The sequence below is a fragment of the Lampetra fluviatilis genome, chromosome 26, assembly GCF_964198595.1.
Source record: "Lampetra fluviatilis chromosome 26, kcLamFluv1.1, whole genome shotgun sequence".
Classification (NCBI taxonomy): domain Eukaryota; kingdom Metazoa; phylum Chordata; class Hyperoartia; order Petromyzontiformes; family Petromyzontidae; genus Lampetra; species Lampetra fluviatilis.
The window spans coordinates 8,856,055-8,883,334 of record NC_136300.1 but is presented as its reverse complement, the minus strand read 5'-3'; the positions used below and the strand labels follow the sequence as shown (position 1 = coordinate 8,883,334).

The following is a 27,280-nucleotide window of genomic DNA, read 5'->3' as shown; positions in this document are numbered from 1 at the left end:
CCCGTGCTATATAACGACGCGCTGCGCATCGAGCCGGAGTTCATCAGCAGTCAGTAGTCGGCACACTCCTCCCTCCAGCAAAGTGCGCTCGTCCGCCACGACTCCACCACCATGGCCAGCGACATCTCCTTGGACCCGGCGTGCCAGGCGGGCGGGGAGTCGCAGGGCCGCTTCCGAATCAGCCGCCTCACTTCGTGCGAGGAGGCGGCCGCAGCAGACGCGGACTCGCCCTCGTACGAGAGCACCCAGCAGCAGCAGCTGTACGGCACGCAGTCGAGCTCCACCTCGTCCATGCGCACGTTCGGCCACAACACCCTGGACGCGGTGCCGCGCCTCGACTACTACTGCAACACGCACGTGGCCGGAGCAACGCGAAAGCAGCGGCCTTCGCTCGCCGCGCTGCATGGCCTCGAGGGGGTGAGACGCGCACACACACGCGCGCAAACGCGCACACACACACGCGCACGCACACACACGCACACATACACGCGCGCACACACGCGCACACATACGCATGCACACACACGCGCGCGCGCACACACGCGCACACGCACGCACCGCACACTCTCTATCCAGTCCATCTTCGTTACCTCTCTCTCTCTCTGACTTTGGTGCTGGCTCGGCATGCGCGGTCCTTGCCAACCCAACTCATCGCGTGCCGTGCCGGCCTTCGCAGGTGCTCGCTCGACGGCACGCGTCCCTCGTCTGCTGAAGGATCTTTGCTTTCGTGTGACTTGTTTCTCGGTGCGCTCCGATGGTGTGCGTCTCTCTGGTGGTCTCTCTGTGTGTACGTCTCCTTTGTCTTTGTGTTTCACTCTCTGTCTCTGTCCGTCGCTGTGTCGAAGCCCCCAGGTCGCTAATTCTCCTCTGCCTTCACCAGCCAAGATTCAATCGGCTGTTAAGAGAGGGGTCGTTAGAAACCAGCGGGGTGTCTGTAAATGGATCGCCCTTTATTGGTCTTCATTTTCTAGTTACGGTCTCGTGTTCTGAACTCTTATTCGTAATTCGTTAATTTTTGGGTTAGATCATCGTGTAGATGTATTGTAATTCGGTTTCGTATAATCCTCCACCACCCGACAGACAACCAATTCATGCCGTCACGTGGGCCAACGTGCCGCTCCATTTGGTTTACGAGCAGACGGAGAGCCGAAAAGCGAGTAGCGATTTGACGATTTAATACGAACGACGCTTTGGCTGGAGATGACAAAATATAAATTGTCAACTCTGCTCGCTTGTCAACACTCCTCCGGTTTGCGGGGGAAAAAAACCCAAATCACTCGTGGATCTTTGGGCTTCGCGTGACGATTGAGACATTAGTGGAAGGCGCATTAGAAACAAATGTCAATGATTGTTGTTATTTACTGTTTTTCATTGACTCGATTTGATCGGCTCTGTCGGGCGGTGCAGGGTTATAGCGAACGTGGGCATTGTGTCTACGCGATCTAACCCCGAGAGAAAATAACCATGAGTCCTAATATACATCATTGGTCGTGACGGCCTGCGTTTTAACTTACTGAACGATTGCTTGCCGGGCGGTGTAAGAAATACATTTATTTTCTCTTACGTGGAAACACAATCGTGCGCCTATCGAACCACGCGTCGGGTTGACGCACACCACCGCAAGTGCAATGCGGATTACAATCGCAGCTCTTTAAGACTCCAACGCGAGGAACAGCCCCTGCGTTCGACACCCCCGGTGGTGGAGGTGCCAGGGCGCGGCGCGGCCGATTCGCCCTCCCGCACCCCGCAGTGAGACGCACGCGTCCGCCACGCGCGCGCGCGCGCGCCCTGCGGTGCCGAGTGCACAGAGACCCAAGCAGTGGCCGCACATGCAGTTCTTTTGAGCCGGTGGTCTGGACAAAGCTTTCGCGTGTTTCTACACGCGCGACGCTGCGCATTTCTCCGTGTTTGCTGTTTGTTGTCGTCGTTGTTGTTGTTGTTGTTCCGGCAACCGCTTTTGTGGCGTGCGCTGATGCCGCTGTTGCGGTGCGCGCTCTCGTCGTGCGCGTGCGAATGATGAGAGAGTCGCCGCGTTTGCCGCTCACAACTAAGAGGGAGAGCAAAACGACACCGACTTGATCTCTCTCTCTCTCTCTGCTGACGCCCTCTCGTCGTGGCGAGCAGCAGAGCTCGACATTGGACACCGAGCTCGCGAGCAGACTGCTGCCACCATCACGCACGTGTATAGAACAACAGAAGCTTGCAACGGTCGTGTGCTTGCTGGGTCGCACCCCGCGTGCCGTTCGGTAGCATGTCCGACGTTTCGCTCCGCGTGCCACCGAGAGCTTCTCCCAAATACGTTCCCGAAGAAGCTCACTTCGGTTGCTCGGGAGACGCTCCATGGCAGCACATTCGAGTACCGTAGTGATAATAAGTACTGTAATGATAACACATACTGTAGTGATAATAAGTACTGTAATGATAACACATACTGTAGTGATAACACATACTGTAGTGATAACACATACTGTAGTGATAACACGTACTGTATTGATAACAATTCGGTTTTCCCGCAGCAGTTTGAACGATTTGCTCGAGAAAAAGTCAACGTCACCCAGCAACACCTTTTTGAAGTTTGTGAAGGGTAATTGCCCGAAACGTCTCCGATATACATTTTCTTTTAAGGCTGCAGAGTTATTGACGAATGATGTTGTTGAGTGTTGTTGTTGTTGTTGCTTGCGCACGACCGCCAAAGAAGCGGCAGCAGTAGCGGCATCACCAAACAATGAGTTTACATTTGAAGGTTTGGTTAAAATATGGGAGAGCGGTGGCGCAGTGGTTAGCGCACTGCTCTACGATGCAATAATAATCCACCCAGCACCGCCTGCATACCAGATGATTTCACCATCGTGTGTCCGTGCCACGTGTCCCGCGTGTCCGTGCCGCAGCTGGGGATCAACTTCGGAGGGGGCGACTTCGAGAATGCGGAGCCGACGCCGGAGCAAGAGGCGGCGGCGGAGATCGAGGTGAAGGCGAACCTCAAGAAGATGAAAGAGCACAAACCCGTGCGCTTCGGATGGGTCAAGGGGGTCATGGTGAGTCGCCTCCTCGCAGCAGCAGCAGCAGGGCACACCCGGCACATGTCAACCAGTATATATACGGGGTCGGATCTCTTGGAATTTCTCATTTACTTGATACAGCGAGTGTGCTGTGACGGTTCCACCTGAAGACGGAGGCTTGTGTTGCCTCCGAAACGTCGTGATTTTTATTTAATTTTTTTTATTTTACTTTTATTAATTACATTTTTTTACCTACGTGACTTTACCGAAAAAAAACAAGAATATGTGAAGTATGGTTTGCGTACAGGAGGTGTAAACACGAAACAAAACCCCGAGACTTATCGTGTGACGAAGGAACATCGCTCGCATAACCAGCGCTGGGGAAGGGGTGGGGTGGTGGCGGGTTAGGGGGCTTCGTGGAAATACGCGGCGGTTCACAAACAATGTCCCGCCGGGGAGACGGATCACAACTCAGGTTCCCCAGGTCGGCGGCAGCAGCAGCAGCCTCTGTCAGCGAGTGGTCGACCCCGGGACAAACCCGGGCAGGTGGCGACCCAATGGACTCTGCTCTGTGTGTCTGTGTGTCTGTGTGTGTGTCTGTGTGTGTCTGTGTGTGTGCGTTCCCAATGTAAGCGATGGTGCAGCGGTTAGCGCTACGCCGCGCTATGAACCCGGCGACACGGGTTCGATTCCCGCTCACGGCCAACACCCAGTGACGATTATCTGAACCGGTCCTGGGCCTCCCCTAGGTCGACTCAGCCTCGAATGAGTACCTGGTGCGGTGTGTAAACATCGCCACTGGGGAGACAAAGGCGGTCGGGCGTGGTGCTGGCCACCCACCCCTTCGTGTGCCGTGCCGGCCTTCATAGGTGCTCACCAACAGCACTTGCCCCTACAGTCTGTTAAGGCTATACGGGGGATCTTTATCTTTGTTCCCAATGTAGTAATTTTGCGGTGTCATTTTCGAACGAGCCCTTTACCGACCACGCTTTGCATCCCACAGATCCGGTGTATGCTGAATATCTGGGGTGTCATCCTTTACCTGCGTCTTCCCTGGATCACGGGCCAGGCAGGCATCGGTGAGACTTCGGCCGCACGAGTTTTAAGTTGTTCGCCTCATCATGAAATGGGGCCATGCGCTCCGTTCGCCCACCCACCCCGCCTCTCTGTCTCTCACATTTCGACCGTACCCTCCTAACCAAACACTCTCTTGTAGTCTCGTGCACGTGGTGTTCACACCGTATTCATCGTAGCGCAAGGCGCTATGCTTCACGGACGGGTATGGACCGCAGGAGTTTCTCAGCAGGGGACGATGTTGGCCATGCGTACTCCCGAATGAACAATTGCAGGGCAATGTTTGCACTTTGGCCCGTGACGCCGGCACGCGATGGGCCTAGGTCCCCGGGTTCTTTCACGTCCACCGCTGCAGACGGCGCTGAGTTATTACGGTCAGACACGCCGGCAGTGGCAGCCAGGGCGGCCTGCCGGAATCGAATCGCTGAACCTCTACAATGCAATGCCGTGTCAACCCATACGGTCTACCCCGTATTCTTGTGCAGGGAAATTCAATTTTGTTTTGTCTATTTATTTGTTGTTTCTCTGTTATGATGGGACTTTGTAGAATGAACGTTGATATTTATTAGGGGCACGGGGGTGACCAATAAGGTCTGAATTGATCTGTAATAAGGTCGGGGGCACTGATAAGGGGTTGACAGGTTTGCAATACCTCCTTCTAAGTAAGCGTCACTCACTCGGCTCGACACCGAGTGCGCCAACTCGCTCCGCGTTTCTCTTCGTCTCCCTCCAACCTGTAGCTCGCTCCACTGCACGAGGCCACTCGGCAGCGCAGTGGCGGGAGGCAGCAGCTCGGGTCCGACGAATCGCAATTGACACGAACGTGGGGACGGACGAGCAGGCGATTCGTTTTACAAAATCTGCGATTTGCTGCCAGCCAACAACGCTGTCTGCGCAGTGTTGATATTGTGACTATTCCTGTGTGTGCATAGCCGAGTCTGTATGCAAATGATGTGAGCGTTTCGGCTTTACTCGGCTTGACTGTCGATGAACCTCCCTCCTTGGCCCAACAGGACTGACGTGGGTCATCATCATCATGTCCGTGGTGGTCACCAGCATCACGGGCCTCTCCATTTCCGCCATCTCCACCAATGGAAAGGTCAAGTCCGGTAAGTTGCCGTGCGGACCGCAGGTGACTCCCACGCTCCTTGTGGGGAGGGGAGGGGTCAGGAGTCAGGGGTCACCATGCTCCCTGTGGGGAGGGGAGGGGGAAGGGGTCAGGGGTCACGGCCACCACGCTCCCTGTGAGGAGGGGAGGGGGAGGGGTCAGGGGTCACGGCCACCACGCTCGCCCCCGCGGTCAAGTGCATGGCGGGATTCGGCTGGGAGCTCTCTAGCGACCCCCGTGGTGGTTCCGCTCGCTCTGTCAGTGTCATCAACCACAGTGGCGAGATGTTAACTACCTCGCCCGGTATACAGGAGGTCGTGGGTTCGATCCCGACCCTGGCTCCTGCTGTATACTTGGAGTTTGCGTATATATATATACACCTCGCAACCCTCTGCCTCGTCGCCCAGGTGGAACCTACTTCCTCATCTCGCGCAGCCTGGGCCCCGAGCTGGGGGGCTCCATCGGCCTCATCTTCGCCTTCGCCAACGCGGTGGCGGTGGCCATGCACACCGTGGGCTTCGCGGAGACCGTGCGCGACCTCATGCTCGTGAGTGCCCCCCCCACCAACCCCTCCCCCCCCCCCCTGCTCCGTCGCCGCCACGCGTCCCACCGCTCCCCGCCGATGCGCGCCGGCGCTGTGCCAAACAAGCCCGTGACGCGCCAGCTGCGCACGTCGTCCACTTGACGTCTCGGTGGCTATCAGATGTTAACTCGCTCGCTCACCTGGGATACAGGAGGTCGTGGGTTCGATCCTGACCCTGCTTTATATTTGGAGTTTGGCGTGTCTCTCTCCCTGTGGTAACGTGGATTTTTGTCCGGGTCCTCCGGTTTTCCCCCCACACATTTAGAATCAACATCGCGCGTTTAGAGTATTTGGCTGCTATAAATATCCACGTGATGAATAGGCCACTCCGTTGAGCATTCATTTGTGGCCTTCTCGCTTTTGAAAAAGAGCTATGTAGCTCAGTGGGGCCTTAGCTTGTGAAATAAAAAGTTCAGTTACATTTGTCCATCGGCCCGTGAGCCTTGAAGCGTTTTTACAGATCCCTGGGGCCCATCCTCGCTTATGCGCTCAGAGCCTTGATTTCTTCCCTCCCCCCCACTTCCGACCCCCCCCCGCTCCCCGCTGGGTTGCAGGAAAACGGTGTGATTATCGTGGACTTCGTCAACGACATCCGCATCATCGGCATCATCACGGTCGTTCTCCTCCTGGGCATCTCGCTGGCCGGCATGGAGTGGGAGGCCAAGGTTAGTGACGCCCTCGGCTCGGGAGACGGAGCACGCACGCGCAGGTCGCCGGCCCTCACCCAGCTCCCGGTTACGCCGGGAGACTGCGGGTGGAATCTCCGGGGAAACGTCGAGAATGAAAAATTGATGACGCTCTTCGGCATTTTGCTGAATGTGTGTACGTATGTTGAACTTTATGTTGCACCGTACATAGCCCGCCGTGCTAAATGAGAGGTGCGGGGGGAAGGACAACAAACTAAACTACAAAAATCAGCTCTAAAGAAATTAGTTTTTCAATCTCGATGGCTTAAAAAAGTGCATAGCTCCAGTGGCTTCCTAATATCGGTAGGAAGAGCGTTCCAGACGGCCGCAGAAGCACATCTGAAAGCGCGCGATGCGGTGCCCGTCTTTGTTCGATGGCCATCCAGAAGCCGCTGCGAGGATGACCGGTGCTCGTGTGAATAACCAAATCGATTTGTAGATTTAGGCACGCGATAGCTTGACTTCTTTTGGCTCTGTCGTCGGGTGGTGGAGGGTTATCATCAACAATTGACATTACACCTCCACCCTAACTCTAATATCTAACCCAAACCCTAATGTTGGTCAGGAAAACCTTCGCATAGCACGAGGCTCCGGGTAAACGCTGCCCTCTGGGCGAGGAGAGAACCTCGAACGATCTCCTGACTCTGTGCTGTGTGCAGGCCCAGGTCGTCTTCTTTTTCGTCATCATGGTCTCGTTCGTCAACTACATCGTGGGCACCATCATCCCGGCCACCGAGGAGAAGCAGTCCAAGGGCTTCTTCAGCTACCGCTGTGAGAACCCCGCGGCGGGTGAAGCGCGGCCGAGACGCGAGTGTCAACGCTGCAGCTCCCTCCCTCCCTGCCTCCCCCCTCCCTGCCTCCCTCCCTCCCACCCCCCTCCCTCCCTGCCTCCATCCCTCCCCCCTCCCTCCCCCCTCCCTCCCACCCTGCCTGCTTGCCTTCTTGCCTGCCTCCCTCCCTCCCTGCCTCCCTCCCTGCCTCTCTACCCCCCTTCCTCCCGACTCCCTCCCTGCCTCCCTCTGCCCCTCCCTCTCTGCCTCCCTCCCTCCTCCCTCCCTCCCTGCCTCCCTCCACGTAGCCGAGCGGGACGTTGACTGAGGTCGATTGAGTCTCTGTAGATGTGCTATGCAACAGGGCCGTCGCCCGAAATGTCACCTGTTGTGCATTTTACCTTCGAGGTTCCACGTGTTGGGTTTTCGTTTCTAAACTGATGCATGGGAGCGCCGTAACGTCCCCACCGTGCCCGTCCGTTCCACGTTCAACAAGATGTGTTTTTTGTTTTTGCCCTGCAGCGGACATTTTCGCCACGAACTTTGTGCCGGCATTCCGCGGCACAAACAACAATTTCTTTGGGATGTTCTCCATCTTCTTCCCGTCGGCGACCGGGATCCTGGCCGGAGCGAACATCTCCGGAGATCTCAAGGTAGAATAGCCCGTGCCCTCCGACGTCTCTGCGCTTCCTTCCACGTGAATCCAGGGCACGCCTCTTCCCTACTCCCATTCGGCCGCCGTGCGGAGTATTCCCCACGGCGTCCCATAACGCGTCAGCTCTCCCCCGCCACGCACCCCGCCGTGCAGCCAGCCGCACTGTCCCTCCACCTGCCACTCGGAGATGGGCTGCGTGGATCACCATCATCGTGGACCGTGATCAATCCACTGCTGGATGAAACACGCCGCAGGCAGTTGCCACCTCTCGCCGTTCTGCGATGTAACAATCCGTCCGGAGCCTGTGCGTGCGCTGATTTAGTCGCTCCATCTCTTTCCCAGCTCCGTTACCTCAGCTTCCCACACGACTGCTTCGCTATCCCACAATTCTCTCTGTTTCCTTCCTGTCGCATTCGGTCGTATGGAGCAAATGTTTGACATCATCAAGTTAAGAAGTGTGCCGTGTGTACGTCGTGACGTGTCGTCCGTGCAGAACCCGGCGGTGGCGATTCCCAAGGGAACCATGATGGCCATCTTTTGGACCACCATCTCCTACATAATCATCTCGGCAACGATCGGTGAGCGATGCACGACCTGTGGGTTCTGTGAGTCGGGTGACATGTTTCCGTTTGGCATTTTTACTCTTCAGCGGCAGCGATCGGCAACGGGTGACGGTGATGTATTCGTACTGCTGCCGCTGTTACAGAGTTGGGTCGCCCCGATTCTCCGTACCCTGGGGACGGCTCTGCGTGCATCCATGAGTAAGCTTGTGCCATGTGTAAGCTTGTGTCATGTGTAAGCTTGTGCCATGTGTAAGCTTGTGCTTCAGCGGTAGCGCCGCCGTTCGCCGACGAGGCTCCGTGTCGCGCCCCGCACTAATCCCACTCCCTCCCCGTGCCGCCCGTGCCGCGCAGGCGCGTGCGTGCTGCGCGATGCCTCCGGCGACATGAACGACACGCTCGCCGTGCTGGGCGTGGGGGGAGAGTGCACGGGCCTCGACTGCAAGTACGGCTGGAACTTCTCGGCCTGCGCGGCCTCCGAGACCTGCACCTACGGCCTTTATAACCACTACCAGGTGCGTGCCGCGGTCACCGAGCTCGCTTCGGTGCACTAACCGCTGCGCCACCGCTCCATCTCATATCTTGTTTCACATTCCCACGAGGTGGCTGAACACTGCGCGGTGTCCCTAACCCCGTGTTTGACCGCGCGTGGTGTGTGGCGCCATCCCCCGGGCAGGCCATGAGCCTGGTGTCCGGCTTCGCCCCGCTCATCACGGCCGGGATCTTCGGCGCCACGCTCTCCTCCGCCCTCGCTTGCCTCGTCAGCGCTCCCAAGGTCTTCCAGGTATGGAGTTCGCCTTACAACAACAAAAATATCGCAGCAACAACGTCGCAGCGGCATTGCAGCAATGTCACGGCAACGACTGCACAATGCGAACGATCGCGCGAATACCGAGTGAGATGTTGTGGTTGTCACCATTCCCTGCCGTGCAGTGCCTGTGCAGGGACCAGCTGTACCCAGGCATCAGCTTCTTTGGCCGTGGCTTCGGCAAAAACGACGAGCCCATCCCGGGCTACGTCCTCACCTTCTTCATCGCGGCCGGGTTCATCCTTATCGGTGAGTGATTGCGACCGCGCGGGACCAGAGAGATCCAAGGGGGAACGGAGCGCCAATCCCCCCAGGCCACCGATTCTTCTTTTTCCACTGCACACCCGAGCAGTGCCGGTGCCACGCCGTGCCAACCCGGCCCAGCGGCTTACCACTGCCGAAGCCAGGCCGTGCCGCTGGCGCCGCGAGCAACGAGCCGATTCATTAGCCCCGCCCCTGGCCCTGCTTGGCCCCCAAACCAGATTCGAAGTCTTGTGAGGCTGCGGCAAATGGCCAGTGGAGACACCACTTGGAGTAACGCGAGGGCCTCGTGCTGGCACGGTTTGGATGTGCCGGTGGAAAATGGGCATGAGCTGTGAGTGTTAAAGTGAGGAGTTCCAGTACGGAACTTATACATAGATTAGTTTGTTTACTGTAGTTGCATTTTAAACATGAAATATATTTGTAGATTTTACAAACACAGAAATGAGGCAATAACATCGACAGTCACCGAGCAGTAAACGTAACGTTATCGCTGCACAACAGGCCTGAGTCAATACGGTTATTGTTCCAAAGTCAACACGATTCTTTCATTAGAAAGTCTTTTCACCGCCAAAAACGTCTCTCTTCATAACAATAACATATCTCTCCGGGCGTCCTAATGAGGCGGTGCAAATCGCTCGCGGAGTTATTCACCCGGTAACCTCCGATGGGCACGGCTGGCTACGTACGGTGCGAAAGAAGTTCTACGTACACACGTACGTACGTACATACGTGGAGAGCGAAACGTGGGGCCGGAGTGCCGCGTGATCCCCACCGGGATGACACGGATACGCGAGCCTCACTTCTCGCGTGCCACTCGCGCCCGTAACGGTTCAAGAGCGGTAAAACAATCAAAGGGTAAAAAAAGAAAACGCACAATTGCGCAATTGGCCACAGCGGCCGGTGGACAACGCCGCACGCCGTGGCAGCCGATGGACTTTGACGGAGGGGCCTCTTGAGAAGCCTTGAGCGGGAGATGAACGGTGCAGCCGCGTGGCGCGCTGGGGTCCCCGCCTCTCCGCGGGTTCCCACGGTCAACCCCACGCCGGGTTCGTGTTCCATGGGGAGGGGGGAGGGGTGAGCCGCTCTCGTCGGCGTTTGCTGACTGTGAAACTTTTATTTGTCACGATGATGAACTTGCACTGTTGGGGGGGACCGTGTTGTAATCGTCGCTGTGAATGGTTCGAGGCCTCCCCCCGGCCGGGCCACGCGCCGTCCTCGTCCTCGTAGTCGGCTGGCGGTTTATCGCGTCGAGAGACGGGTCCCTTCCAGAGAAACGTGGAATTTACACACTATTGGCTGAGGGCTACCAACAGGGATGAGTGCCGCCCCGTGCTTCTTTGAACGTAGAGATGTTTCGACTTCAGTTTAGATTTTTTTTGCATTTTTAGTGATTCTATAACATTGTCCATGAATAATAAAAAAAAAATCACTCTCCGAGAGACAGAGGCTGGTATATAGGTGCAGAAAACCACCATCAAGCCCACAGTTGCCCAAGCTCTGTAGTCCTATATATGGACCTTTGGTCAACTCGATAACGTGTGTGAGGGGGTTAACACTCAATCTTGCACAGACTGAAATTAACCCTCTTGCTGTACTGCCGTACTTCGACGCCCACGGGTAGAAAGTTTCACAGATTTGCGCGCTTGGTCCAACAACCCTCAACTACACAGTGCTGGAACACGGGCGTGCAGTGGAGGCACCAGCGTCTAAACGAATAAAAAACTGTGATGCGGCGAGGATCGGGCCCTCGTTACGATGCTTCTGCGTGCGTCAGTCGAGGTGACGAGGCTGTTCCGTGATGGTGACTCTCGGCGTGACGTGTGTGCCTCCGTAGCTGAGCTGAACACCATCGCGCCGATCATCTCCAACTTCTACCTGGCCTCCTACGCGCTCATCAACTTCTCCTGCTTCCACGCCTCCATCACCAACTCCCCAGGTGACCACCGCACCCTGGCACCGCCACCGACGCCACCGCTTACATTTGCGACGTGGCGAATCGTGAACGAGTGAGGATCGGTGCGGTATTTACGCAGCACGGCACGGGGACAATGGGGGTCACGTTTCTTAACTCCCCCCCCTCCCCACCACCACCACCTCTGTCCACCCAGCGGTGTACACGGGTAACACCGCAGCTAATCGATTTGGCAGCCCGCGTGTTCTCGAGTAAAGTGTGGGTATCCATCGCTCTTCCAACACGTCTGGCCGGCGTGGAAGAGCCGGCCAAAATCACCGTCTCGAGGGCCTCTCCCAGGGCTCCCGCGAGCAGTGTCGCGAGCGAGCAGTTGCAGGGCTGCGCCTTTATGCTTCGCGCACGGCAAGCGTGCCGCCAGCGCCGCGCGGCTGGTCGTCGCGTCCCACAGCTCCCGTGTCTGACCGCCGCGTGCGTGCAGGGTGGCGCCCGTCCTTCCGCTTCTACAACAAGTGGGCGGCGCTGTTCGGCGCCGTCATCTCGGTGGTGATCATGTTCCTGCTCACCTGGTGGGCGGCGCTCATCGTGGTGGGCATCGTCGTCTTCCTCCTCGCCTACGTCACCTACAAGAAGCCAGGTGACGAGGCCCGCCGCCCGCCGCCCGCGCCGGCGGCGATGGCCGTCGGCGCTGGCGGGTGTCACCGATCAGTTTTCAAGGGCGATGCGTGCACTATTATTGGGAGCACGCTTGTTTGCACGCTTTACCACAAGCATGACGTGCGGTCAATGCGGAGTTGACGATGCCTTGCAATCGGGTGTCTACTTGGTGTTTGAACATCTTAACACCTCTTCTTGGTTCTTTCGGTAAAGTCACGTAGAAGGGAAATAATAAAATAATAAAAATAAAACATAATAAAAGATGTTTAATTGTTATTATTTTATTATTTCCCTTCTACGTGACTTTACCGAAAGAACCAAGAAGATGAATCCCTGCAGTCACGAAAGCTTTAAATCGAAATCTTAACACCTCCTGTAGTATCAACGGAAAGGGTTAACGCCTCTTTATATATGTTTTTACTAATCCCTCCTCCTTCTCATTTCACTGCACACGCCTCTCCCATCACTGTTCAGTGTCTCGCGACGCTCTACGAATCATCTGAGCCACTGTGTCAGCTCCACCACTGGGAGGCACTTTCAATTCCAGCATCCATCTCCACCAAATCCCACGTCGTCCATCAGAACCCCTGCTCCACCGTAACTTGTCCTCCGCTACCAGAATCCACCTTCTCCCATTCGCTCTGCCACCTCGTCCGCGCGGGCACCTGCGTCAGGCCGTGAACATCTTCCTTTCGGAACTTGTCCGATTCCCACGCGTGCGTGCGCTTGACATGCTCCCCGCTGCGTCGGCCGCGCATCTCCTCCCCCTCGCAGACGTCAACTGGGGTTCCTCGGTGCAGGCGAGCTCCTACAACATGGCACTGGGCTACGTCGTGAGCCTCAACGCCGTGGAGGACCACATCAAGAACTTCCGGTGAGTCGCTCACCCTCCTCGCTCCTCCTTCACCCAACCGTAGCTGATGGGCCTCCTCAGTATTCAATACCTATCTCATTACCTCCCTCAGTCCCTACCTTACCACCTACCTCAGCACCTACCTCGGTTACCTAACTCAATATTTACTTCATTAGGAAGACTCTTGCGAGTGTGTTCCTTGTGGGCGTACACTGCATGATGCTCTTCCTAACAGCACGAGCACTCTCTCTGTTGGGCATTAGCGTCACTCTCCGACTGCTTCATCTCCGCGAAGCATCTTCACTCGCGGCTCGCCGCGCCGTCACCTCCGTAGCTTCCCACACCCCTCACTCCCTCTCGATGCACATGCCCCCCCCCCTCCCCCCACCGTCGTTGTGCGGCGTCGCGAGGTGCGCGCTGACCGCCGCCGCGTGCTCTCCGCGTCAGTCCCCAGTGCCTCGTGCTCACCGGGCCCCCCAACTGCCGGCCGGCCCTCGTGGACTTCGTGTCGACGTTCACCAAGAACCAGAGTCTCATGATCTGCACCAACGTCCTGGTGGTGAGTGCCTCGCCCCCCCACCTTCCTCCCCCCCACCACTGCCCTCCACCCGCAGGCCCTGCTGTTATCCTGGCCTTGGTGTACCCACGTGCAGTGATTCCTCGTTGAACGTGCCAGATGCGTTCCTGAAAAGCGGCGCGTTAAGCGAAAATTATTTCCGCGTAAAATACAATTAATGTAAATGGTGGGCTTTAAATTTCGATTTAAAGATTTCGTGACTGCAGGGATTCATCATCTTGGTTCTTTCGGTAAAGTCATCACGTAGAAGGGAAATAATAAAATAAAATAAAACATATTTTATAATGTTTTATATGATAAAAAATATTTTATGTTTTATTTTTATTATTTTATTATTTCCCTTCTACGCGACTTTACCGAAAGAACCAAGATGATAAATGGTGGGCGTTACAGGATACGATTTATTGATATTTACCAGAGGATATATACATAGCACATTATCACTAAATTAACGTTATCGTTGTATATTTTTAAATCAGAGGATGATGAACACATGGTAGGGCCCTATTTAACACCCTTGAAAGTTGCGTCTACATTATGGGTAGTAGGGTTAGGGTTTATCTCGTGATGCCAGTTGCTGAACAGAGCACATTGACAAAGTTCTACACTGTCGGCCACGAAGACCGTACAACTCTTACGTTTTGTTCTAACGGCGCGGACGTGAATGTTGGCCACCACGCGTCAGCGACCGCCACGTGCGTGCGGCCGCTCCCTCTGCCGAGCAGCGGCCGACTGCGTGCGCCGTCAGCTGCTAACTTTACTCTGCGCGCTGCCCGCGAACGACAGGGCTCGCGCAAGGACAAGCTGCCGGAGCTGAACGCGCCGGGCCACATCGCGTGGCTCAACAAGCGCAAGGTGAAGACGTTCTACCGGCCCGTGGTGGCCGCCGACGTGCGCTCCGGGGCCCACATCCTCATGCAGGTTCGACGCACGCACGTGGTGACGCTCCGGACCCACGCGGCAATGCGCCGGGCGCATGCGGCAATGGGACATACTTCCTGGATCTTGTCCTGGAGATGCTCGACGCATTTTCAAGCGAGTCGTCATGTCTAACTGATACGTTTGGTCGTTATAATTGCCGTTGAGCTGAAAGGATATTAATTGATGCGTTAAATGCTCGAGCACGCGGCGATTATGTTTGGCTTTTGTCACGAATTTGTTTGGCGCTCGCTTGAAACTGCGGCAGGCACCTTCAGGACAGGAGGCAGGGTGTCAGAATAAAATTCCGGATTTTGACACAAGGGGTGGGTGGCCAACACCGCGCCCGGCCACCTTTGTCTCCCTAGTGGTGATGTTTACACATCGCACTAGGCTGACTCGACACACACGTTCACACCGCACACCTACGCTGGTGTCACCATGTGGCTTCTGCTGCTGCTGCTGCTGCGTGCAGGGCAGTGGCCTGGGCAAGATGCGGCCAAACGTCCTCTTCATGGGCTTCAAGAAGAACTGGCAGGTGGACCACCCTCACAACATGGACAACTACGTCAACATCATGCAGTAGGTCGCCCACCCAGAGGTCACCTCGACGGGGTCGTCACACGCCCCCATGAGCCACGTGACAGCGTGTTAGAGACTTCCTTTGTTGAACCAGTTGAGGACTCCAGAGGCAAGGATGTGGAAAGTGAGCTGGGAACAAAACACTGGACAAAGTGGAGTGTGAATTTCCTGCTCGATTGAGCAATTAAGCACTGCTGCTCATCTCCTGTTTAGAGCCCGTATTCAGCCAGAGGTGGAAATTCCTCATTTCCATGGCATGGGCGACTCTCTCCATAGGAAACCCACTGTTGAGTTCCCTGTAAAGTGGTACTTATTTGATTGACCCTAGAGGTATGATTGGCTGAGTCAACCCCACCGACCAGGATCTGAACCCCACAACCTTTACGATTTGCGAATCACTCGCTCTGCCACTGAGCCACCCGGCCAGGTGTGTCCCCAGTGCTGTCGTCCGGCAATGCTATGGTGAACGTGCTTGAGATGTGAACATCGCTGCGGTGCCCGCGCGTGTTTTTGTGTTTTCAGCGACGCGCTGGAGTTCAGCTTTGGCCTCTGCGTGCTGCGGATGAAGGAGGGGTTGGACATCTCCCGCATCAAGCGAGCCCACGGTGAGCACACGAGCACGGCCGTGCACGCTCGCACCGGCCTGTGTACTCTACACCACCATGATATTTCTTTAGCCGTGGTGTAATAATGTAAGAGGACGCCAAGACGGTTTGAATCGGATGCTGTGAGGTTCCCATTGGCTGGGGGGGGGGTCACTTGCGCCGGGACGAGATCCCGATTGGCCACGAGGAACAGCCACTCACGATCCTTTGTCCGTTCCACCAGCGAGCTTGGGGTTGGCTGGGGGGTTCAAAGATCAGGCGCAAGAGTTTTTGGAGGGCTTCACGGCTGGGAGAAGGTTCGGGAAAGAGGCGTCTGGAGCGCATACAACGCACAGGATAGGAGGACTCCAGGAGAGGCCGGGTGACTACCACTGCGGTTGTCTTACGAAGAGAATGGCCCTCACCGTGAGAATGTGGAATGTCCAGCGGCGATGTAAATTAATGTTTTCTCTTTGCTTGCTTGGGCAGAGAGACACTCTGATTCTCAGTTATAGTTTGTAACTTATGCGTATAGTAGAGCAAGAACAAATCAACACAGGGGTGGAGTGGTGGAGGCTGGGGGGCGGTGGAGGGGAAGAACAGAGTGATGGATTTGAGGCCGAGAAATCTCGATTCGACGGCTTTCGCTTCGTCGCGAGAGCAGAGTGTGACCCCTGTGTGTCGTCACGACAGTGAACCGCGCGTTTGACGATGGAGAGGTCAAGGTGCAAATGGAGATGACAAACGGAAACTCTATCACGAATGGTGAGTACGCCGAGCGATGCTACTTTACAACCCATTCACTGTGTTGCTTTCAAATTTAAGTTTTTTATTATCATTTTGATTACTTGCTTTAACATTTGACATTTTTACGTGAATGCCACTTCATTGTTTTAGCTTATTCTGATTAGCTAAAAAACGATTGTACTTTCCTTACTTTCATGCAAAATATAGCAGTGATTCTATGTTCGAAAAAAAGTTTTTTTTCTGGCTGGCTGGCCGGACGTCATGTCGAGAGGGAGGGAGGGAGGAGAGGGACGGAGGGAGGGGAGGGAGGGACTGATGGACAGTCACGACCAAACGACTTCCGGGCTGCTAGCTACAATTATGCATCACGCTCAGCCACCGATGAATACAATTTTAGTTTCCAGTTTGTCAAATTTCAGGTGTAATAGTTCATCTTTGCAATTAGCGATGCAGCCCATCAGAGACTAGTCTCTGCTATAGCAAAGTGTCATTTCCATGACGGGGAGAAGCGTTGCCTGGCTTCAGTGCCAGCAGTCTCTCTCCACCCTTCAGGCGTTGCCACGAGCAGTGAGCTCTAACGGATTATTAGTGTTATATGTATGTTATATATTTACACCGCAAGGCATGCAAATTTCAAATCAAAACACTTCATAATGTATAATGCGCACAGCTGTTGCACGGAAGCACAGGAAAACGCAAAGACCTGAGAAGGCAACCAGAACCGGTGCCAATAATTGGTCCTATTTTGTGATGTTTGGTCAACTCCATGAATGCGTTGTTTATACACGTGAGAGCAAACCGCAGGAGCCGGGGGGAAAACCCACACGTGCGAGGGCGCAACACTCTATCCCCGTACAAGGGTTTCTCAAGGCCGGAAAAGTTCTCGCTTGCGGTACCGGCAACTGTGACTCGCGCCCAGCTCAGGCTCACACGAGGTTGTGCGCGTCTCCACCGCCGCGCAGGGGACGAAGACTTGGCCATGGAGGCGGAGCAGGCGAGCACCATCTTCCAGGGCAAGCAGGAGAAGAAGACGATCGACGTGTACTGGCTCTTCGATGACGGCGGTGGGTGATTCTCGCTCGCCGCACAGCGATCGGCCTGCGTCCGTTTCAGAGCGTGAGAGCGTAGTTGGAGACTCCGATCGTTTCCCTTCCGTTCTCACCTCGTTGCCGAGAGCGATTGACGCAGCAGCAGCAGATGGCTATTAAACGGTGTGCTGACTGCCTGCGGTGTGCTGCGGTGTTCTGTGGTGTGCTGACTGCTTGTGGCGTGCTGCGGTGTTCTGTGGTGTGCGGTGGTGGTGTGCTGACTGCTTGCCGTGTGCTGCGGTGTTCTGCGGTGTGCTGACTGCTTGCCGTGTGCTGCGGACCACAGGGCTCACCCTCCTCATCCCCTACCTGCTGACTCGCAAGAAGCGCTGGAGAGACTGCAATGTGCGCGTCTTCGTGGGCGGACACATCATCCGGCTCGACGAAGAGCGGCGCTCGTACGTTCCCGCACGCACAACAACAAGAACGAACACACACAACAACAGTTTAACATGTAGGCTTTCGCGACCAATATTATTCATAATCAACGTTTTTGGGTTTAGATCGCAGTATTTATAAATGTGTCGAATTGCCCGATGATGCTGGATGCAATTACCTGCGAAACGTCGTACTCAAATTGTAAATGTTGTGGTTTCATGCTTCAACACACCGGTGGGCTAAAGCAGTGAACTATTTGTCTTTTGTCAACGTGACACTTTTTTACTGATTGGCCGTGTCGGGTGGTGGAGGGTTACGACACATTTATAAATAACGCGATCTAAACCCAAAAACCTTGATTATGAACACACAACAACAACGACCGCCACTCACCACTAAGTGGCGGTGACATCACTACGGCGCTTCTGCCATGCTAGGTGCACTTTGAGGCCACGTGAAGTCTCGAAGGCCCCCTGGCAGGTCACGGGACCCAGTAGGTGCCTTGACTGCAGATGCGCCACCTGTGCCCTCTACTTTGCAATCTTGCTGCGTTTTATCCGCCCGGCGCTCCGCTCGTCGTTGTGAGCGTCGCTCCTCCACCCTCCACTGTTGATGGAGGACGACCGTCTCCTCGCACACATATGTTTACGGTACATACGGTATATCGGCTGTCGTGTGTTCACTGTGCCGTCGTGCAGGATGGTGACTCTGCTGGAGCAGTTCCGCTTGGGATTCAAAGATATCCAAATCCTACCTGACCTCAACCAGAAGCCAAGGCCTGAGCAGTGAGTGGGCACGAGAAACAAATAAACAAACACACACACAAGATACATGCAGGGACACAGTTGTTATGTGTACAGCACGTAACATACACTCATTGTAATGGTAAACACGAGGTGTTTGACTTTAAAGCGTAGGTTTTAGCGCCAATGTTACGATTCATAATTGAACACATATGGGTTTGTCCCCGTGTAATGATCTGACTAAATGTGCGTCGTGAAGACCCCTCACCACCCAGCCAAACAAACTCAATTGTCACGTGGTGCACAAGCGTTGAGCAAACACGATATCGATGAGTTTGTGTGAGTCACAATCGTTCACACTGCGCCGTGAGCTCGGCGACTGGAGTTCGACTCTGGCGAGGGCTGACACCGTGGCGAGTGATGTATCTGCTTCACCAATCAGCACTGACCAGCGTGGTGAAGTGTGGTGAAACAACCTCCATGGCTGACAATGTGTGACTAAGGCCTGTACAATGATGACGATGATGATGGCGACGTTCTAATTAAGTGACGCACTGTGGCGTTTGACACAGCATGAAGCGCTTTGAGGACATGGTGGCTCCATATCAGCTCAACGATGGATTCAAGGAGGAGGAGGTCGTGAACGAGATGCGGAAAGATTGCCCCTGGAAGATCTCCGATGCGGAGCTGAAGCAGTTCAAGGAGAAGGTAATGGGGCCGCCGCGGGGATTCGGTCACGTGTCACTCTCCATCATAAGTCACGTGTCACTCTCCACCGTGAATCACCTCTTACCTCTCGCCCTCCAAAGGGGCTCACTTCCCTGCCTCCTCATCCCACAGCGCCTTGTGTCGCATCTCATCGCGAACATTCGAAGGGCACCCTCAGTGGCAGCTGTCCCTGTGCGGCACAAGTTGATGACTCGGCACCGGCCCGCACGTCGGCATCGGTCTGCTGCCAGTCGGCGGCGACGATTGTTGGCGTGGCTGCAATCCCGGTCGAGTAATTTCCTGGGTGTCACTTTTTCGAATTTGGCAAAAGATTTGGGCCATGACGCTGGCACTCGACGCGCAACTGATTTATTGTCCCATCGTCACTGCAAGGGCGACGATGGGGCACTCTCCCCATCCCCGTGACCTCGTGAGGTACGGCCACGTGCTGTCCAGCGTCCCGGCTGCTGGAAGGGCTACTGCTCTCACTCAGTATATCACTCTGTATATCTATTACGCTGTCACTATGTAGGTCCTCCACGCGAGGATTCATGTCACGGTTTAACTTAGAGGTTGAATCATCTTTTGCAGATTCCACCGATGTTAAAACAGCCGCAAGGCGCGAATCGTACACAGCACGCCGCTCGGCCTCACTTTCCGTCTCTCTTCTTGGTTCTTTCGGTAAAGTCACGTAGAAGGGAAGTAATAAAACAATAAAAATAAACATAATCAAATAATTCTCACGACGTTTCGGCCACAATGCAAGCAGCCGTCCTCAGGTGAAGACCAGGTCTGTTGGGGAGACAGCGTCAGACGCGTTGTGGCCGAAACGTCGTGAGAATTATTTGATGTTTTATTTTTATTATTTTATTATTTCCCTTCTACGTGACTTTACCGAAAGAACCAAGAAGATGAATCCCTGCAGTCACGAAAGCTTTAAATCGAAATTTTCCGTCTCTCGTCGTGCTTTGTACGAATTTCCGATAGTTCCAGGTGCAAAGAACTTCAGGTCACATCGATGGTGATGAGTTCAATCCCGCTGCGTGGTGGTTTACAATGGTTTGATCGTTCACCGATGCCTTTAAAACCGTTATCGCATCGCCATGCTCGGTGTGTTCTGTTCTGCGGCGCTTCAGCTCTGATGTCCATCCGCTTCTTGTTTGCCCGTCATTTCTGCTTGCTTCATTGTCGCGCGCTTTTGTTTTGTTTCCGCCATCGCCGCTGTCGCTGTGGCGAGCCGGGTCACGCTTGCAAACGAACCCTAGAGTTCTCACCACGTGGTTCAAGCGGCTTACTAAAAAAGAAAACACACAAAAGCAACCTTGTCAGTTATCGTCACCGTTTTAATCGTGCGTGCGTGCGTCCGTGCGCGCTTTCGTGTGTCCAGTTGGAGGGTGTGTGTGGGTGGGGGGGGGTCCAGGGAAGTGCTCACAAATGCTCTCTCTCTCCCCAGACGACGCGCCAGGTGCGGCTGAACGAGATCCTGCTGGACTACTCGCGGGACTCGGCTCTCGTCATCGTGTGAGTGCCTCTGCGTGCACGCGCCCTCACTCACCCGTGCGTGCGTCCGTGCGTACTGCGCTCCTCACTGCCGCTCCGCGGACTCCGCAGAGGAGCAGGCTGGCTCCTGGGCCCGCGCGCTCCTCCGCGCCGCTGCTGCGTCGTGCTTCAGGATCAGTGATTGTTTTACCCTTGAAAGCATTTTTGCATAAAGATTGATCATTTCCCGAACAAGTAGTAATTGAATAGCCGCCAATCTCCCCAAATAATTAACTATGAGCCGTTAACTGAGACCAGTGCTCGTCAGGTGCATGTGGCCCGCAGAAGTAATTGTCTGCGATGCACCGCTCCACCCTGTACCACCGCGTCAATCATTGATAGCCGCCGGTCAAGCGCTAGTCCTTACGTGCGCCAAATTGATTTTATGCTTTCATGTTTTTTATTCCACGGACAAGATGTGCGCAGTTCGAGAAAAATACTGTGGGAAGGTCAACGCACGTCAATTTGACAATTGCCCTGGTTTCAGTTCGGTGCCAGATGCCATAAGGGCGGATAACCGAGTGCCATGTGGCCACTCGGCTCTCAGCTCGCGCCGAGGGCAGGCGGCGAAGCGGCCACTGGCACGAGCAGCGACTCGTGCGCACAAAAGCGCTCGCGGGCGCACGCCGCGGGTGCTGGCGCGTGGGGCCCGTGGTGTCAACACGCGCAATGCTCCACGGTCAGTGACCCGGAGAGCCCGGGGCGCCCAGCGTCCGAGGAGTTGCGCCCTGGCTGGCTCTGTTCGCTCCGCGGGGAATCCCTGCGTGGCTCCCACGCGGGGATGTTACGCCACGTGCTCCAAGGGCAGAGCAGGGGCGCCCAGCAGTCTCTGTTCCGGCTTGTACTCGTACGTACATGCGTGTACTCGTACGTACACGCGTGTGCTCGTACGTAGGCGCCACCGGGCGGTAGCTACGCTGGCACGTGCTGCCATCACGCACGCGCTAGCTTCGTTCCTGCTCAGCGTCACGCTTGCGGCTGGCGCGTGTAACGTGTACGGCTCGCTGGCGAATGGCTTTCACAGCCAGGCTCGTGAAATGGCGGTGATACAAAACTTCTCTTGTGATATTAACAGAGCTGTAAGCGACTTTACCGCAACTGACGAAAACATTGGTCTTCTACAGCCGGAGCAGATGCCATGTATTGCATTTGTTTAGAATGAATGTTGAGTCGTTAGGCCGCATAAGTAAGAAGACACTCTATGTTTCAATTAGTCGGCTGATTGCCGCACACGCACCGTAGCCCTCAGCAGCCACTGCAGGCGGCACGACAAAGCAGCTCCACGCCGTTGTAACTCCCACGCAGATTGTCCGCTCAGCGGAAGTCCCCGCAACAATAATAATAATAATGTGAATGTGACGCGGTATCAGTAATTAACTCGCTCCCACCTTGAGGTGCACGTGAACCTCTTAACCTAGAACCGGTCAGCGGTCTGCGTTTACTGCGAGCCATTAGGGCCACGCATTACGAGTCTGTAAAGCAGGGTTGCGTAAAATGCCCCGTACGCAAATGTTTCTATTTCCACACGTCGCGATGTCGTAACGCCGAATAAGCAGCCACCTGCTCGCTGTAAAACGCAGCCTCGAGGCCACACAGCGGAGAGAGAGAGAGGTCATCGGAAGGCAGAACCTCCTCACCGATGCGATGCACGCGCCGTGCTGTCAGGCACGAGCGGTGTGGAAGCCATGCACGAGCGAGGGAGCGAGCGAGCGATGAGAACACGGTGCACGCGCCTCCCGTATAGTTCTGAACCGTTCGATTTAAAGCTTTCGTGACTGCAGGGATTCATCTTCTTGGTTCTTTCGGTAAAGTCACGCAGAAGGGAAATAATAAAGTAATAAAAATAAAACATAATAAAATACAATTCTCACGACGTTTCGGCCACAACGCAAGCAGCCGTCCTCTGAAACGTCGTGAGAATTGTATTTTATTATGTTTTATTTTTATTACTTTAACAGGACCCTGCGGGGTGGGCTGGTAGGAATAATACTAATACCGGTACAGGGATATCGACCGCACACACACGCGCACACACACACGCACATACACGTACACACGCACACACACGCACACACACCGCACGCACACACACACACGTACACACACATGCACGCACGCACACGCACACGTAATGAAGTTGTGTTGCTACGCTTCCAGTTCGCCGTGAATAACGATCCGAAGCCCAATAGCGCCCATTCATCACGCCGCTCGAGTGGGCCGGACACGCACACACGCACGCACACACACGCACACAGTCACACATATACACACACGCACGCACACACGCACACACAGACACGCACACACACGCGCATACACACGCACACACACGCACGCACGCACGCAAACACGCACGCACACACACACGCACGCACGCGCACACACGCGCACACACATACACACACGCACCTCTCACCTGCAAGGCAGCGGTCGCCGCTTCTCCTCCCACATCTCTCGTCGCGGCAGCTGTAACGATGGTGCAAGTTTATTTTTATCATCAATTCCTCCTCCACCCCTCCCCGCCACTGTTCACCCACCAGAATAAATGAGTTCGCCCATAGTCAGTCGATCAAAAAGTTTCGCCGTGAGGCGCCGGAAGCGACGGCCATCTTGTTTAATTCACATCACAGGGGGAGCGGGCGGCCATCTTGTCGGACAGGGTCATGCCAAGTGTTTGCAGTAGGGGGCGATGTTGATACACGGACGGACGGACGGACGATATAATCTATTGGTGGTCTGGTCCACTTCGTTCCTACCAGTATTATTTCTCTTCTACGTGACTTTACCGAAAGAACCAAGAAGATGAGTTCTGAAGCTAACGAAGTGGAAAACGGTCGTGACTTCAGAGTGTTGATGCGTCGTGGCTAGCTGGTCACTTGTTATCGAGAATTAACGCCCGTGGCACAAGGGAAAGGCCGCAGGCCACCGGCCACTCAGGGTCATCCCTCCGAGGTCACTAAAATGAGTAGCACTTTGTGGCAAGTCGGCAGTGGGAATTACTTAACCGTAAACTTGTGGAATTTCTTCTTTGTGGTGTTGCAATACACAGGGACACACACGGCGCGCCACTGTGGCGAGATGTTAACTACCTCGTCTGTTATTCAAAAGGCATGGGTTTGATATGGACCCTGATACCTGTAAATTGATCGCGTGGGTTTTTCTCCAGGGACTCCGTTTTTTCCCCCTCCACATTTAGAAACATACTTATAGGGCATCTGGCTGCGATACTTTTCCACGCGACAAGCCACTTCTTTAGGGCTATCACTTGTGGCCAGGTCTATTTAAAAGAAACATGTTATTTAGCCCAGTGGGCCTTGCCTGGTAAAATAAAAAATAGTTTAGTTTGTAGTTTTATAGTTTACAGTGGCAGAGTTGTAATGTTTGTCATTTGGTATTTCAGCCATGATGCCCACGCCCAGGTTATACAGCGGCGGACATTACGACTCCTGGCTACTGCTGCCCAGAGTCTGATGGTTTGGGATCCAACAGCTCGGCCTCTGCCTTGTTGCCCTCTCCCTGATTGGATCTCACAAATCAAAGGGATCTCTCTCTCTGAATGGAACTTTTCACTGCTGATTATTGAGAGAGCGCTTGTGAAAAATGGCCGCAATTACTCATCCGCACGTTTCTCCCACCGCCCTGAGCAATTCCTATCTTGCGCACGGCAAATCTGTTCAGGAGCTAAATGCCCAATGTCGAGGTCTGCCGGCCACGACGGGAGGGCCTCAGGAGAGAGCTCGCCCCGTCTCGCTGTCGCTGCTCTGCCCAGCGAGCGCAGATCGCAGTGGGCTCACGATGTCGTCCAGAATTTAGACGACATCGGCCACAATCGCCCCACTGCGGCCGTCTCCCGCTCAATGTTTCCATTGAGCGGGAGACGGTCTCACGTCGGCCCCCACCTGTTACAACGAAGACCAACGTCTGGGTAAAAACGTCGTTAATTCGAACCCTCGAACGGTGACGATCGCTCACCCTCGCCTTCACAGCGCTAACCGCCGCGCATGTGTCCCTCCCTACGTGCGGACGCAGGTGCATGCCATTGCCTCGGAAGGGCGTCTGCCCGAGCGCGCTCTACATGGCGTGGCTGGAGACCATCTCGCAAGACCTGCGCCCGCCCGTGCTGCTCATGCGCGGCAACCAGGAGAACGTGCTCACCCTGTACTGCCAGTGACGGCGACGCCGCGGGGTCCCGGCGCCGCTCGCGAGCGCCGGTGGGCCCGGCCGCGTCTCCCGCGTGTCCCCCCCCCGTCGCCCCGTCGCGTGTCCCTCCCCCAAACGTCTACCTCCCTGCTTGGCATCTCTCCCTCTCCGAGCTGTCCCCTGGCTTAGAGCGTTCCTCTCCCCGTGCGTGCCGCGTTCAGGAGGTGTAAATAGAATGGAGCTTCTCTCAGGCAGAGTGGAGCCGCGTGACACCAATCGACGAAGTGACGCTGCGTGGCCTCCCTGGCCGTGCCGCTCATGAGTCGAGCGAATCTGCGAATCTGTGAAGTGGCAATCGCGGGGCGCGGTGTGGTGCATGACGGCCGCACAGCCCCCCCCCCACCCCACCCCCCCCACCCCCACCGTGACGCAGGCCATGAGCACCGACGGCTCAGTGTGAAGTGAAAAATATGGCGGAGGTGCAGTCCTGGAGATGATGCCACGCTGAGGCCACAGCTCCGCTCCGCGTGCAATAATGAAAACGCAAAGCGCTGTCGGGAGATGTTTCTTGTATTTAGATGGCAAACTCGGAACGCGCAGCCTTCACCAACGGGAGACTCGACGCTATCGATGCGGAGTTCCATCACTGGCGCGTGCCTCCAAAATCCGCTCGCGACGAGCTCTGCCCGTGTCACCGCGTGTCTCGCCGTTGACGCTCACCGCTCGCGTGACGCCACTCGCCGCTCGCCGCCACGTGACGCACTCAACGCCAAGGGCACTCACAACCCGCAGCTCGACACTCACCAGACACCCACTCGATCCCCCGTCGCTCGCGTGAAACTCACCTCTCGCCGCCCACCAGACACCTGCGACGCGAATGAAGACACGTGTGAGGATGGCGCACACTGTGGCGGAGTGCCTAGCGCCAGCGCGATGCGCGGGTCGCCGGCTCGGTCTCCCCGGCGTCTGTCCGCTCCACCGTGGTCGTGCCACGAAGCGGCACGATCACGGTGGGGCAGGCTCCCTCTCGGAGTGGGGGGCGGGGCGGGGGGAGTTTGCTCGAGTGCACGAGGCGCCTCCTGCCAAACAACCGCAGGGCTGCACCATGACCTGTTCTTGTGGCACACACCGTGAACACGGCGGCGCGAATGCGGATCCGCAGCCTGACCGATCGAAAACGGGGGCAAGTGCGATTGCGCGCGTGTGTGTGTGTGTGCGCATGCGATTGTGCACGTGTGTGTGGTGCACGCTCGCCCGCGAGTGACGCTGCTGCTGCTGCCGCCACTGCTCCACACCGAGAGAAGATCGCGATTGAGCCGCACTCGCCGTGGGTCGAGGCGCCGAGGCGCTCCGAAGCTTCGCGTAAAAGAGCAGACATGGCAATAAATCGTGCTTTGCACTGTACGGGTTGGCATTTGCGGTTTCAGATGTTATTCTCGTTGTATTATGGAGTAGTTTTAGTTTGGTAGTGCTACATAGGTTACGGACAACTGTATTAAGGAATGAAGACTGTAAAGCTCGCCCGTGTCTCCCTTCACGCTGTTACTTTGTATATTGTATTAAAGTCGACCCGAAATCCCCTCGTTGTCTGCGTGCTCAGTGACAGAGCGGACTGCCGTCGTGCGTGGGACTTGTCTGTGTGTCAGCGATGAGGCTCGGACCCCCGCCAGGCTCACCGCACAGAAGCGCACAGTGCCGAGCAAGTTGTTAATTCCCGTCTTGCTCCCTGAACTTGTATCACGAAAGTCAGATTCGTCTCAAAGAAAACTGGAAATTACGAAGCAATTTTTGTTTATTTCACCAGGTAACGATAACTGAGCTGTACAACTCATTTCCAAAAGCGAGCCGGCCACATGATAGCTCATAGAAGTGGCTTATCGTGTGGACATTTGTAGCAACAAAATGCGCTAAACCCACATTTCTAAATATGGAGGGAAAACCCGGAGGACCCGGAGAGAAATCCACGCGACCACGGGGAGAGAGAAACGCAAACTCCAAATACACAGCAGCAGGCGTCAGGGTCGGCATCGAACCCACGACCTCCTGTACACCAGGCGAGGGAGTTAACATCTCGCCTCAAATCTACCTGCCGTGTTTGACATGTCATTGTCAGATATTACTCTTCTATAAAAGACAACAACAACACGATGTCGTCACATGACGCACTTAGGTGTGTATCACGTTGGCACGGTGTGTGTGTCACGTTGTTACGGTGTGTGTGTCACGTTGGCACGGTGTGTGTATCGTGTTGTCACGGTGTGTGTGTCACGTTGGCACGGTGTGTGTGTCACGTTGGCACGGTGTGTGTATCGTGTTGTCACGGTGTGTGTGTCACGTTGGCACGGTGTGT

General features: G+C 55.3%; 1 protein-coding gene across 1 annotated transcript; it reads left to right on the top strand.

The window, feature by feature from the left end:
• Positions 1 to 26,509, top strand: LOC144942042 (solute carrier family 12 member 3-like). The gene is made up of 26 exons (XM_078868664.1): positions 1 to 417; positions 2,889 to 3,035; positions 4,003 to 4,078; positions 5,087 to 5,182; positions 5,589 to 5,728; positions 6,319 to 6,429; positions 7,110 to 7,221; positions 7,743 to 7,873; positions 8,369 to 8,453; positions 8,790 to 8,950; positions 9,112 to 9,219; positions 9,369 to 9,492; positions 11,342 to 11,443; positions 11,898 to 12,053; positions 12,848 to 12,947; positions 13,374 to 13,485; positions 14,290 to 14,424; positions 14,897 to 15,003; positions 15,526 to 15,608; positions 16,281 to 16,352; positions 17,297 to 17,398; positions 17,709 to 17,820; positions 18,499 to 18,585; positions 19,116 to 19,251; positions 20,705 to 20,772; positions 24,820 to 26,509. Exons 1-26 carry the CDS (start codon positions 112 to 114, stop codon positions 24,959 to 24,961), a joined length of 3,111 nt encoding a protein of 1,036 aa, XP_078724790.1. The 5' UTR covers positions 1 to 111; the 3' UTR covers positions 24,962 to 26,509.
• The last annotated feature ends 771 nt before the right edge of the window (positions 26,510 to 27,280 follow it).